The sequence below is a fragment of the Hyperolius riggenbachi genome, chromosome 10 (genome assembly GCF_040937935.1).
Source record: "Hyperolius riggenbachi isolate aHypRig1 chromosome 10, aHypRig1.pri, whole genome shotgun sequence".
NCBI classification, from domain to species: Eukaryota; Metazoa; Chordata; class Amphibia; order Anura; family Hyperoliidae; genus Hyperolius; species Hyperolius riggenbachi.
The window spans coordinates 133011308-133026951 of NC_090655.1; the positions used below are offsets into that span (position 1 = coordinate 133011308).

A 15644-nucleotide genomic window follows, 5' to 3' on the forward strand; every position below is an offset into this window, starting at 1 on the left:
CAGAGCTCTAAGAATATATCCTGTGATGTACACTGTAATCCTGACTTTGTTTGCTAACCTTAGACAGGGAACACACACTTGCAGGGCTGGACAGTGGTTAATTAATACAAACCCAGGATTCTCAAGTGGGCTACTAGTTTCATCAAGTTCCTTGCTCTATTTCACAAGTTCATTGAAGTGAACCGAGCACCTTTTTAACACTCAGGACATTTCTATAGCACATGAAAAATGCATGCCAACAATCTGTTTCATTATTAAAATAAACTTGTATTTTACCTTGTATTTTACAATCAAAGGAGTTTGAATAGGCTGTTTCAGCAGCCTGACCGTCCGCAGAAATCTCAGGACACTAATTGTTTTATTGAGCTAATTACCCAGAAGAACACCATCTCTTTTCAACAACAAAGGGGGTGGGTAATACATTGTCTGTTTCAAACAGTCCTAATTACCCACCCCCTTTGTTGTTGAAAAGAGATGGTTTTCTGCTGGGTAATTAGCTCAATAAAACAATTAGTGTCCTGAGATTTCTGCGGACGGTCAGGCTGCTGAAACAGCCTATTAAAACTCCTTTGATTGTAAAATACAAGGTAAAATACAAGTTTATTTTAATAATGAAACAGATTGTTGGCATGCATTTTTCATGTGCTATAGAAATGTCCTGAGTGCTAAAAAGGTGCTCGGTTCACTTTAAGTTCCTTTCCCTATTTCACGTTGCTCTGGCACCTTGAGCATAAGTGCCAGAAAGACCAGCAAGGTTTCCCTCTGTTTACAATTTACTTGGTCTTGGTCTGGTCTTTGAGTTAAAACAATACATTATCACCTCCTTCAGCAATAAATCTTCTGTGGGTGATCTGCTCTCTCTCACATCTCTGTCACAGCTGACCAGCGCTTCCAGGAATGTGCACGTGCCTGGGATTCTCTCGCGGTATCACGCAGTTTTACAAAGAACTGCTCTACCCAGGATTCTTTGCAAGGCATTCCTGGCATCCCAGGAATCCCTGCGTGCTGCCGACCGCAGGACTGTGCGGAGGGGTCCAGCGGCCGGGAGGGGAGAGAGATTTATGACTTTATTATTCGTAAACACTAACAGGGAAAAAAAAGAGTTGGAGTAGTTAATATATATGATGGGGAGGAATTCGTGCAGGTCAATTGTTAAAATAGTGCTCGGTTCACTTTAAAATGCATTTTATTGATAAGGGCCCATATGCAATTTCACTTTTTCTCCTGAGTTTTCTCCTAGGAGATAATTTTTCATGTGATTAAAATAACTTTTCAGCAGTTTGCTTTGTGAATATTGCTCTATATGCAATACATATGAAATTCTGTACATAATCAAACAGAAATACAAGTTACAATGCATATAATGTGGGGGAGGGTGCATTGAGGCTGATTTCTTAAAGCATACCTAATGGAGATGGAGGTCGTTTTTATTTACATGTCCTGTTGATCATCTGCCTCTAAGGCCCAGTTCACAATAAAAAATGGATCTGTGAAACGGATAAGTTTTTAATAGGTATCAGTTTTTGATCTGTGACCCTCCGTTCCACGCGTTTAATGCTACAAACGCATCAATGTAGAAAAATTGGCGCAGACCCAAACTTCGATGGAACGTGCCAAACGGATCCGTTCTAATGGAGCAATGTGAATGGATTCTTTTGATTAACATTGGATCCATTGAACTCCTTTTGGATCTAGTCCGTTTAGCTCCACTAAACGGACTATTTTTAAGGCCAATGTGAACCAGGCCTAATGTCTTTAGGCATAGACACTGAACGAGCATGCAGATCAGGTGTTCTGACTGAGGTCTGACTACATTAGCTGCATGTTTGTTCAGGTGTGTGATTCAGACACCACTGCAGCCAAAGAGATCAGCAGGACAGGCAGGCAACTGGTATTGTTTAAAAGGAAATAAATATCACAGCCTCCATATCTCTTTCAGATCAAGTCCCCTTTAAGTCCATAATCAGATATTGATGTGACTGTGTTCACACCAGAGGTGCATGTAGCTGGACCACATTGTTAGGAAGCAAGTGATGGCTAGTTTAGGAATCACTGTACACTTCTTATTTGCTTGTTACCTTCTATCAGCTGCTTTTCTTGCAATATTTCTATTACATATTGTATTTGTTTGATAGGTATAAAGTCATCTGTGGCGAATAGATTTTGTGTAAAAACGAAGGCATAATTAAATTACTTCTGCTTGCCTCCCAGTTTGTCAGACTACAAATTCGGAGTCAGGCCCAATCAGCTAAAGCATGCTAAGAGTTTGTAATATTGCTCCACTTATTTACAGCAAGCCTCCCAGCACACTTCTGTCCACAAATCATAGCAGCCCCAGGAGGCTGAGAGATTGCACATTTGTGTGTGCTTCTGTTTTGCACTGTAGACACAGCTAACATAACATTACATCATTAGCTTTACACTTTAGGTTGTGCCAATATTTCTTCTGGATACAGAGAAATGTTTGACATTTATAAACGTGTTCTTCTATAAATTTTGGTTTATCAAAAACCAATAAAAACCGGCACTGCCAACTAGGTACAAAATTGTTTTTCTTGCTCTAGGTATCTGGGCCATCTGGTCCTCCCGGTGTTCCTGGACCTGTGGTAAGTGTTGCAAGTAATAATTATAAAAAATGTGTTTACATTTTTAATATACATTATTTTAAGTAAGTGTTGTAACATTATCCCCCTTAGGAAAGGTATGTAAGATGTGTAAAAAATATACATTTTCCTCTCTGCACTTCTAGTAAAACCAGAGGGCCCAACCATCCCGATCTCGTCGGGACGGTCACGATTTTGGGGGGCTCTCCTGCTATCACGGTATGAGCCCCCCAAGTCCCGGGCGGCAGTGGGCAGCGAGTAAAAAAAATGATCGAGACGCTCCTAAGTGGTATACGGGATGCGGCCATAGCATTACTACCTCCCTCCCTCCTTCCCTTGAGATCTGCCCCCCTGTGTCCCCCGTTAGCAGAGTGCGCAGCGAGTGGAGCGGGCTGTCATCTCACCTGCGTCCATGCACGCATACCGATGTCCGGCTTCACTCTGCTTCCTGTGACGTCATAGGAAGCAGGAAGCTGGATGAAGACACGGTACGCGTGCATGGACGCAGGTAAGATGACAGCCCGCTGCGCACTCTGCGCACTCTTTACTAGAAGCACTTGTGGTGAAACTGTTGTAACAATTTTCCAGTGTATATGAACTTTTTAGATCTCTTGGGTTGTTGTTGTCTGAACCTAATTATAAAGATTTTCATTCACTTCTGTTCCAGTGGTCACTTAAGGTCCATACTCACGGGGGACGGCCGTCGCCGCAACCACGTGGCACGCGCGTGTTGTGGCGACAGGCCGCTCGTGTGTATTACGCGCGCGCCCCGAACCGTCGCCCGTCGGAGCTGTCGCCAGGCGATTGACATGTTCAATCGCCGGCTACAGCTGTCGCCGCAACTTCGCCGGAACTGTCGCTACTCCCGCGTGTGTACGCGGGATAGCGACAGGAGACCTACGCAAGTGAATGGAGCATCCGGCCGGGGGATGCTCCATTCACAAACAGCTTCCGCCGCGTCTCTGCCTTTCTGGCGAGACGTGTGGACAGCTGTCGCTGGCAGGGAGCTGTCGCTCCCTGTTCACGTGCACACATGCAACGGGGGACAATTGTCCCCCGTGTGTATTTAGCTTTAGAATGATACATTAGTAAATATCTGCAGTGGGGATACAAACAGAAATTAAAACACTACAGCATTTACATAAATAGCAGATATATTTTTTATGTTTTTAAGCAAAAATGTGTATAAATGGAAAATTATTTTGTAGTGCTCTGTTAAGGCGCCCATTAACAGTACAATTTTTTCATCAAATGCGATCTTTCGATGTGATTTGGATGATCGAATTGTGTAGAATATTTTCCGTTTATGAAGGCAATTGATAAGAAATGATTCTTTGGTCAATTGCTTAATAGGATAAAATTGATCCGAAAGTTGGATTTTATGATCGAATTTGAAGAAAAAATCATTCAGTAAATGTCACGAATCTATAATTACCTTCAGATTAGTATGAATCACTCAAATCACATTGAAAGATCGCATTTAGTAAAAACATTGTACCGTTAGTGGGCATCTTTGCAGTGATCCCCTCATAGTATTGCTGCTTGTGCTCCCTTCCTTTACAGTGTCCCCCATCAGTGCTCTCCTCATAATGCTTCTCAGAAGCTCCTTTCATTAGAGTGCCCATCATTAGTTACTTGTGTCTTCATTATAGTTCCCCAATTAGTATTATAGCATCCTTATTATTGTTTCTTTCATTATAGTGCATTCTATTGCAATTTGAGAAATCTCAATCGCTCAGCATGCAGCATTTAAGTATAGGATCGCTGCTGCCCTGTACAAAAGAGACTTGCAGCGATTTTACTAACCGAATCACGCAAAAAAAAAAATAATTTGCAATCGGTTTTGTAATCACTAGAACTAAAATAAAATTGCCGCAAAAACGTTTGGAATTGCTGCTGAAATCACTTTACAAAACGCTAGCAAAAACGATAAGCGATTAGTGGTTTCTAGTGGGCGCCCAGCCTCATAGTAAGATCAGTATATAGGTGTAACGATCCGCTCAGCTGCCTGCGCAGGCAGGCAGCCTTTTGACCATTGTTCAGGTCTGCATGCTGCAGGACTCTGGAAAGAAGAGCTTCTGTCAGTTTTGCAGCTTGTGCTTGCTGAGGAATTTGCATACGTTGTCATGCAAATTGCCTGGCCACATTCATTGGAGGCGTGTACTATAAGTAGTATGTGTGTCCCACAATGCTTCGCTGCTCATAGAGGTTTGTTCCTGCTGGACTCACCTGGAGTGTCAGCCACTGCTATCTTAGTATAGTTAATTCTTGGGGAGTGCTCCTTGCATTCCTAGTTAGTGCAGTCAGTTTGTGTATAATTTGTACTGCCTATTCTGTCCTGTCTTGTCTGTCGCGATTGCGCTGTCACCAGCGGCGGTTGATAGCGAATCGCTCTGTCTTGTTTGGATCGCACTAGCCTCTAGCGGTAGCGGCTGTGGATCCTTCTGATCTAGTTCCTGGAGTGTAAGCTGGAGCAGCGGTTGCTACCAGCTACCTCATCTGATCTGTCTTGTTTAGATCGCACTAGCCGCTAGCGTTAGCGGCTGTGGATCTTTCTGATCTGTGTTCCTACTTGGATCACACTTGCTCTGGCGGAAGAGCGGTGGATCCTTTCTGCCTAGTTCCTGTTTCTCGTTTGTCTGTCTTGTCTGATACGGGCGCTTGCTGTAGGCTCGATGAGGTAACCGTTAAGCAAGCGTTCACGTTCTTTGTTTCGTGTTTGTCTGTTGATGGTTAGTTAGGCGTGCTTGTCTCTATTGTGCTTATCACGTGGAGACCGCGCATAACCGCGTGCACTGTTGCGAATGAGTGCGGTGTTCGCGGTTAGCTAGCGTTTATTATTTTCCGTATCTTCTCATTGTATGATTTGCTGTGCCTTTGCTATCCTCGTATTCTGTTCTGATCTGCCTTGTGTCACTTCTGGCAATCGCCGTTCTTGGCGGTTGCGTTTCTGTTTCGCACCTGCTGTTGTGTGTGCGCGGTCGCGGGGTGGCGACTAGATTGGCGCACACACATACAACCTGTCCCTTTGCTCGTTCTCATTCGCAATCGCTTCTCTTGCGATTGCGTTCTGCGCTTCGTGCAATTCCTGTCTGGCATTTGTGGAGGTGCAGGGGATTAATTCCTCTGCGCTCCCCAACGCCCTCTGCCGACAGGAATTTCCCTCTACTGGTGCTTGCACCAAAAGCTGGGTTCTAGTATCTTGACACGCTTGTGGAGGACCTCCGCAGTGTCAGCGCACATATTTGTGCGCTGAACACGGAGATATCCCACAATCGTTACAATAGGATGGAATGCTGGGTACATTCCCGCCACTCCTAGGCTCCTCCTCCACATACTAACATCTGTTCCACAACAGTGAAACAATCATCACAATGCAGTGTTGTCCTGAAATGGCTACGTAAACAAATTATTCCCAGAGTTTATTATTCTGCCTCCTATTTTATAGTATCAAATATTTCATAAAAGGGAGTTTCCCTTTAGGCAGAATTCGCATTGCTCTAAGCAAGTTTCCCAGGCTGACTGATGCCAGTTGAATTTTTGTGAATGACCAGAATAAATAACATTACCATTTTCTAAAATATAAAGATGCCCTGCAGGGCTTACATTGAACCAAAGTAGTCGAGTGCAGCTGCTTCACCTAAGATTAAAAAGATTATATCAAATAATAAGCAAACTGTCAGTAAAAATGTTGGCCTTTATGGTCCACTTTGAGCTGTGTTGTAAATGTAATTTTAATATAATGTTACTGCAGCCTCTGGTTCCCTCTAGTGGACAACTGCTGCCATTACACAACCATTAAATATTTTTTTTACAAATTTTACTTTTTATTGGTATTTGTTAGAAGACAATTACAAGAAGACAATCGTTATATTGTAGCAGTAGAGTTTTCTTTACATCAAACATTTAGTGAAAAATATGTAACACAAATAATGAACAAAGTAAAACATTGCATATAGTATTCGTAATACAACGTTGTTGCTAAACAGCTAAACTTTTACACATAGCTTTGTTCATGCAAAGTAATTCCATTCTAGCTTATCACATTTCTTATGAGTAATTGTTATAAAATCAATACATTGCTAATGTCTTTGGAACATTGTACAAGAATTAGAGCTAAGGCACTAGAACATATGACAAAAATAAAAATAAATAAATAAAAATAACATTGAAAACTGTAAAGACCAGATCATTAACAGCAATTCCATATAAAAGCAATTGACAATCTTGTGTGGGCTTATCTTACATTTCCATACGTCATTGCCTGTTCTGTCTGAGCTTAATTATGGCTTATATTTCTGGGTTAATGTAAACATTGTTTATACTGACTGAGTGTATCTCTATTGCAGGAGTTATTGAGGTTTTTTTGTATTCACTGTTTTGGCAGCATTTACATCACAACCTCTTTCTAAAGAGAGATTGTTTTACATTTAAACATTTAAACATGCTTTACAAACTGTTGTACAGATGAAATGCCTTTATGTGGGTAACCAGCCCCTATCTGTGTTCTATCTGTGTAAACTCTTCACAATGCTGTCTGTATTTGACGTCGCTGCATCTGGGCTCTATGGACGTCTAGCTATAGACCATTAAATAATTGTATCTAATGCCATTCTGCTTGATTTTTTCCAAGGGTCCACCTGGGATTCCTGGCCAAAAGGTAATTAAAGGTTTAGACGTGCTTACAATTGATACACTGGTTTAACCACAAATTTAAAATTAGGTATTACAAGTGATGAACACACACATAGGTCACTGGATCCTATAGAAATGCCCTGGTTTCGGGCAATGGCTGAATAATATATAGCAACCATTTATTAATAGCCTGAATGAAATTATGACAAAATGGCCAAACAGCAGCGAGCTAGTCAGGTTCTCCTTTAGATGTTCCCACACTACACTGGAAGAATGAGGCTGCTTTTACACTTGTACAGTGCGGTGGTCCCGTGGCAGTGGAGCCTGCAGGTTTGCAGCTTCATTACTTCTGTCACACCGCATTGTGTCGCATGAAGTATGAAAGTCTCCTTTGACTTTCATTGACTTAGTGGCCCTTTACAGTAAAACACTTACTGCAACACCATAGTGTAAAAGGACCCTTAAAGTACACCTGATGTGAGAGGAATATGAAGCCCTCCATATTTATTTATTAACCTGTTGCCGACCGCGTCACACCGATGGGCGTGGCTGCCGCAGCAGCTCCAGGGCCGCCTAACGCCGATCGTAACAGCGGCGTAAGGTCCTGCGGGTCTGTTTTGCAGGAGATCGCGCGCATCTCTGCTTGGCAGGCGGAGCTCCGCCTGCCTTCAGTCTCCCAGTGCTGATAGCCGCTAGGAGACTGTTAGATGGCGAAACCGCCATCTAATTACCCCGTACAGCACTGCGATCTAAGGCTGAAACCTATGACAGCTGATCGCGTGGATTGGCTGGCGGAGGGAGGGAGGGGGGAATACAAAAATATAAACAAAAATAGGGAAATCTAATAAAAAAGAATCATATGAATATTTAAAATAAATAAACAAACAATCTTGGGGACGATCAGACCCCACCAACAGAAAGCTCTGTTAGTGAGGAAAAAAGGGGGGGGGGGGTAGGGAATCACTTGTGTGCTGAGGTGTGTGGCCCTGCTGAGTTGTGCGGCCCTGCAGTGGCCTATTTCTTGAAAAATGGTCTGCTCTTTAGGGGGGTTTTACACTACAGTCCTCAAGTGGTTAAATAATAGCAGTTGCCTGGCTGTACTGTTGATTTTTCTGACATCAGTATTATCTGAATCACACACCTGAAACAAGCATGCAGCTAATTTAGTCAGACTTCAGTGAAACATCTGATCTGCATGCTTGTCCAGTGTCTATGGCCTCAATTCACTAAGCAGCTTAGACTAGTCTACTGATGGTTTTTAGTCTACTGATGGTTTGGTGTAAATCAGTTGCATCAAGAGGGAATTCACTAATAATTACCAAATGTTTTAGACTTGGTGTAAAACATTTGGTAATTAGGTCGGTAAAGCAGGGGAAATTATCAAAATATGCAATTCACAAAGGCAAACAAGGAGTAACCACGCCCACTTTTTCTGACAGAGATTAGACCAGCTGATTTCTGTCGGTAAAGTAATTCTGTGAGTTATTGTATCCAGAGCAGAGCTCATCAGAGGAGAAGGAGGTCATAGCTACTTGTTTGTGAATTGCATCTTTTGATCATTTTCCCTGCTTTACCGACCTAATTACCAAATGTTTTAGACCAGGTCTAAAACATTTGGTAATTATTAGTGAATTCCCTCTTGATGCAACTGATTTACACCAAATCATCAGTAGACGAAAAACCATCAGTAGACTAGTCTAAGCTGCTTAGTGAATTGAGGCCTATGGCTAGAAGTATTAGAGGCAAAGGATAAGCAGGACAGCCAGGCAATGTGTATTGTTTAAAAGCAAATACATCTCCATACCCCTCTCACTTCAGATATCCTTGATAGTAAGTTGATTTTAATTGGTTCTTATGGACAACTCACACAATTCTTTATCAGAAGTTTTGTTTTTTTGTATATGGCAAATGACCTTGTGCCCTGTTCTGTCCAATTAACCCCTTATCAGCTTAAAGTTGAATGGGTTATAATGATTACATTCATTCACTGGAGCTAATTGTTAAAGGTTGATGAAATCAAAGGAAATATTGGTGGACAATGCAAAACAAAGCATTAACAAAGTCTGTATTTTAAAAATTCTGTAATAATATAATATATACACTGAATATTTATCCAGTAGAGTGGTGGAAGGCTGTCAGTACTGTATTTCCAGTGACTGCTGGCTCCCAGTCCTTGCAAACTAGGCACCTTTGATATTTCATATTTTAATTATTAACTGTTTACACATCTAATTTATTATGATCCACACTGAGACAGTGGAGACTTTGTGAGAACATCTGGAAGGGATGAACTGCTTTCGTATGATCTGGCCTAAACAGTTCTGAATGATCACAGTGTTTATTATAATGGCTGTGATAAATCTGTGCCTCCTAAACAATCATCCATAGCTGTGAGAGTGTGTGGTCCCTTCTACAGTTATGCTATAGTCTCCTTATCCCAGTTTGGTTTGTCTGTTTCTTCCAGGGTGAAGTGGGAGAGCCTGGCACAAAAGGGGAGAAGGGAGGCCAGGGAGAAAAAGGAGATAAAGGTCCTTTGGGTTTACCAGTAAGTAAATATGGCATCACTTTTGTTATGTTGAAACTGTTAAATCGCCACAGGTATAGGAACATTATTGAAGTTTAGTTCACATAATGGTCCATATTATAAACTAGTGCTGCCTAAATTAGGGGCTTAGTCCTTTCCGACAACCTCCCTTTTTAATTGTAAGAAGGTACATGGTCATTCAAGTGTTGTGCTGGAGGTGCAAATGAGCGGATGGTGAACGGAGAGACTGAACTGTGAACTGTGGCCCTACTGCAAGAGGTTATGGCTTTTCAGTACTATTTTTTGAGGTCCAAAAGTACAGTACAGTATATGTTTGTGCATAGCTATCCCATTATGTATGTCTCACCTCTACTGAGGCTGAGTTGTTATTTGTAGTGCTGAAATAGTTTTCAACTGCTTTTTGTGGTAGGTTGCCAACTGCTGTCATGAGTTCAGTTGGTACTATAGGACAATCCTGCCGAGAATCAGGGTTCCTGGCTTCCTTTACAACCATTAGAGTACTGTAAAAGGACAGTATGGAATTTTTGTCCAGGCAAGCATGCACAGCTTAACTGGTGCCCCTAAAAGCCTTTGCCTTCTAGGGCCAAACCTTTGTGGCCTGGTCCTCAAAAGACAGCATAGTATAAAGAATATTTATTCTTCTGTCATTTCAAGCAAGATACATTGGGTTCAGTTAATAAATGCACAGAGAGTACATGGCAACCTTATTGGTAATTACACCACTAGAGTAGCGTGCATTGCGACATGAGCAGCAGTAGTGTGTTAGCGTTACCCTTGTACCATGGGTTGTGCTGATAGTGAACTACTTTAGTGGTGTATGTACTGGTAAAATTGCAGTGTGCTGTCTGCACTTACAATAGGATAGTGAATCAATCCCACTGGGTAGTAGGCCTGTACCAATGGTGCACACTCGAATGTAACACAGAGCAAACAGTGCATTAACGGACCACTGTTGCAAGAAATCGTCAAATTTAAATTACATGTAAACTCGTACAAATAAGAAGTACATTTCTTTCAGAGTAAAATGAGACATGCATTTATTTTCTCCTATGTTGCTGTCATTTACAATAAAAATTAGACATCTGACAAAACAGACAGGTTTTGGACTAGCCCATCTCCTCATGGGGGATTCTCATGGTTTTCTTTATTTTCAAAAGCACTTAGTGAATGGCAATTGCATCATCCAACTGGCCAGCATCTTTGTATAAATCCTTTTCAGGGAGTGTCTTTATAAAGAATAAAGTCCGTGCTGAGAATCCCCTATGAGGAGATAGACTAGTCTAAAATCTTCTGTCAGATTTCTAGTACCGACTATAAGTGACAGCAGCATAGGAGAAAAGTAATTTATGGCTCATTTTACTATGGAAGAAATGTAATTCCTATTTGTATGTTTACATGTATTTTAAATTTTACAATTTTCCGCAATAGTGGTCCTTTTTATTATCTAAGCTATTTTGGTTTTTGGTAAGCATATATTCCACTAATTATGAGCATGTTTTGTGCATTGCTGTGGTTTACCTCCTAATTATTATGAATGATTTAGTAATTTGGTGTGTGCACATGCTTTTGTTTGCTTGGTAATTAAAGTGGAACTGCAGCCAATATTTGCATGCAACTGTAATTAGTTTTGACAGTTTGAAAGTAAAATACTCTACATATCATTCTAGGGTTATATATATAACTAGGTTTAATCTGTAAAGTTACCAAGCACCTTTAACTCGTTAAAACATTTGTTTTAATGAGTGACTTTGAGATTGATTTTTATGTTTACTTATTTTTGAGTCAGAGGCATTTCTTTCCAGTTTCCCCTACTATGTAAAACCGAAAATTAGCATCAAACCTTTATAATGCCTCCCAATTGCTGGGATGTGTACTTTTCAGATGATCCTTCTCTTATGCTATTTCACAGCATTGACAGTGCAGAAATACATAGGCTAAAACAGCAAATACTATTTATAACAGAGCCACGTGCCATCAGACACTTTGCTCTGCACAAGGGCAGCCTTACCACCTTGAAGGTGCCAAAGTCTATTCACCTCTATTCATCCTATGAACAGGCTAAGGGAGTGACTGCAATGAAACAGTATACCTCTCTTCTGTAACCTTCTAAGAAAATCTATTACAAATGGATCAACGTGGTAAATGAGAAGTGCTGATATATGCAGAGATTTAAGCTGTAGCAGAACTTACAGCTAGATTCCATGATATTGAGGACTAGTATGATTATGGGTAAAATAGCCTGTGCCTGCACTGTAGCATGGAGACACTCATGCATGGCTTCTTCCTCCATGCACTAGTGTCTCGGTGCTACTGGGCAGGTGCAGGCCGTCAGTGTGTCTGCACAGTGCAGCCATGCTCATGGATGGGCGTACAGCCATGAAGCAGAAAAGCGTCCTAGCGACCAGTGGGGAGTTCAAGAAGGAATGGAGATGCCTTTGGAGGATCTAAAGGCTTTCCACTACTGAAGTATTTAAAGAAAACCTGAACTGAAAATTATAAGTCAAAATAAGCATACACATGTCATACTTACCTTCCATTTAGTCTACTCCTCAGTGTCTTTCTCCTGTCCTGCGTCCTGGTTGTTTACTGTGATCAAGGGAATTTTCCGTCCTCCATTTTGAAAATGGCCATTACCCATAACAGCTTTCTGGTCAGCACACAGTTAAACTGTAACATCGCCCACTTGAGCCATGGGGAAACATGGACATTACCTGGTACATCAGTTTTCCTCTCAGCTGTAACTGACAGCAACTGATATTTTACTGACAGCAACTGATATATTTCAGTTCTGACAAAATATTGTCAGAACTGGAAGGGATTATTGTCAGAAGAAAATGGTGAGCTTCTGAGAGGAACTGATGGCAAGGTAACTATGCAATGTTCATTTGAAGTTACCTCATGTGTTTATTTTAAATATTTTTACTCAGTACAGGTTCTCTTTAAGTTAATTTTTTATTTTTTTTTAATCATAGGTTTGCTTGAAGTACTCCTAACAAATATAGATGCATCAAAGAGTACCTGAGATGATGTTTCTTACAATAGGAAGTACTTTGAGAACACTACCTTTGATAAAGGGGTACAGGCTTTAGTAATTCTGAGAAACACTGCTCTCTGGGATGCAGGAGTAAGGGCCCGTTTCCATTACACACGGTGTGATGCGGCTACATAGACGCATGACACTGCGGCTGCATTGTAACCAATGCACGGCAATGGAACAGTTTCCATTGTGTGCTGGTTATGCGGAGCAATCAGAGAATCTGCAGCCTGCTGCTGATTCTCACATGGCCGCATCCACCCGCCGTCTTCTCCAATACAATTCTGCATCGAGAGATGCGGAAGTGACACGAATAGGAGCGGAAGTGATGTGTAGCCGCATCGGCTCCCATTCGCAAGTGGAAACGGGCCCTTTGGATTTGCACACAACATAGAATGCAGTTGGGTGTACGTTGTCCTGCAATGAGTGGCCACCTGTGGGCTGTAACACTGACCCAATGTATTACGTTGAATGGGAGAGTGCACAAATATGCATTCAGCGCCACGGAATATGTTGGTGCTTTATAAATTATTATTAATAATAATAATTCAGCATAGCAATGTCACCACAATACAACAGAATACCCAAGCAGCTCGGGGTGACCCAAAACTACTAGGAGAGTATAGGGGACTAAAAGAGAATGAAAAGCACTCCTACTAAAAAGCAACGCTCAGTGTAATTTGCCTTCTTTAAACAGAAAGTATTAGCGATAATTCAGCTTTAAGTAAGCAACTGTGGTTACCCACAATGCATCACAAATGAATATGCAAATTATCTTGTTATGCCCGTGAAGCCAGGCAATACACTGCTCTTGTCAGAATGTCAGACTTTACTTTCTGTGTATTGTCTGGTGTGCTTTCTATGTAATCTACCTCACGCAGTGTAAGTAGTGCACAAAAAACATTACTAAATAATTGACATTTTTGGTAGTCACTCTGTAAGGTAGCGTTTTCATTTTTCACTCGTTAACAGCTCGTCAATAGCACTAGCTATGTATGTTAATTAAAGGAAAATTCCAGGCAGTGTAAATTAATGACTAACGTGAAGGTTATAGTGCTATAATTTCCTTTTACAACCATCAGACAATGTGTGCATCCAAAAGTGCTAGAATGCCATTTGCTGCTGTGTTTAGAACAGAGGGCTGCTGGGAGATTATGTGGAGCTGGCAGGAATATTACAGAGCACATGTGCCCTCTGGCCTAGATGTACTGAGACAGGACAGGAAGCATTTCCTACATGGCCAAAGCTGAGGTGATTGTATATTGTAATGTTACACGCTACTTTTGTCATTTATGTGTAGTCTCTTATTATTACATTTAAAGGAGCATTGTTGTGAAAAAAAATGAAGTACATATAAAATGTACACTTCTCCCAGAGCAAAATGCTTTATAAATATTACTTTTCTTCTATGCTCCTGTTACTTAGGCAGTAAAAATCTGATAGGCTTTGGACTTGTCCATCTTCGCATGGGAGATTCTCAGTATCTCTTTTATTCATCACAAAAACACTCTATATAAAGATGTTAGTCCACTTGCCTACTCATATGCACACTATTTTGGCAGTTGGGCTGACCAACTGCCATTCGGTAAGTGATTTTTGTAAATAAAGAAATACATAAGAATTCACCATGAGGAAATGGACTAGTTCAAAACCTGTGAGATCTGTCAGATTTTTACTATGTACTGTAAGTGACAGCAATATAGGAGAAAAGTAATTCATAGTGCATTTTACTCTGGGAGAAATATACATTTTATATAGATTTTAAAAATTAATCACATTTGTTTGTGATCGTTGTCCTTTAAAGTTAAACCTGATACTCTCTTGTTTAGCTGTATCTCATTGTAGCTCAAATAACACATAGAATATTATAAACTGAACTTTATGCTGCACTATGTAGTGATTGCGGGCCATGAGGCGGTAAATACCCTCCAGCAGATATTGGTTTGAGTGAACAGCTCCACCCCCATATACTTCTTGTAGACCTCCTTGTTTTCCCCAGAAGCATATCCCTCAGAGCTGCTCTAAACTCCCTCACAAAGGCAAACATCCACCTTTTACCAAAATGACTGCAATATAAAAATGTCTTATAATGTATGTAAAAATATTTAATAAACATGTTTACAGTAAATGGTGGCATATCTACTGTATTTCAGTGCTTAATGTGTTGAAACATTTTAGATATGATATACAAAAAGGTCTTCCCATTACATTGTTTTGCTGGATAAAATGTTGAAATAGAGATATCTGCTTCCTAGTCCAGACTAGCCTGTAGATCAGAGTAAATCCTCCACAGCTGCATTGTGGGAAAGCCAGATGACCAATCACACAGCAGAATTACCCTCTCAGATTGGCGTGTTGGTGACCTCATTAGCCTGATCTGTGAAAGCAAATTAGAGGCAGATTGGAGATAAGCCAACGTCATGAGCCTCCATTTCTGTATCGTTGAATGACATGACTTTGTAATTTAATATCTGGACCATTGTTCCTTGAGAATCAACACTACAGAGCATATCACCCCAAAAATCACATTTCTAGACGCTGTGAGTATAAAACTGGGCACCAGGGTACAACTCAAGATAATAAGCCAATTCTCAAGCTATATCTTGGTCATTTAGATGATCACTAAACTTGCCACTAAAAATGTGAAAATACAACAACGGTTTCCTACTTTGAATTTGAGCACTTAGTATTGGTTTCTTTGTATTGATGTTTGGGCTATGCAAAAAATGAAGAAGCAACAATGTTACATCACAAGATCAATGTTCTATTATAACATGTCAGATTTTTGTGTCACTGTGCCATAACAACACATTTCCTTGTAACATGT

The 15644-nt window shown here is 40.8% G+C and overlaps 1 protein-coding gene across 1 annotated transcript in view; it reads left to right on the forward strand.

Moving 5' to 3' along the window:
- LOC137536731 (collagen alpha-1(XIII) chain-like) overlaps positions 1–15644 on the forward strand; it is a 269977-nt gene that overhangs the window by 217026 nt on the left and 37307 nt on the right. The window contains exons 30-32 of the mRNA XM_068258952.1: positions 2565–2606; positions 7237–7263; positions 9703–9783. Coding sequence (XP_068115053.1) covers positions 2565–2606; positions 7237–7263; positions 9703–9783 — 150 coding nt within the window. The remainder of the gene's footprint in view (positions 1–2564; positions 2607–7236; positions 7264–9702; positions 9784–15644) is intronic.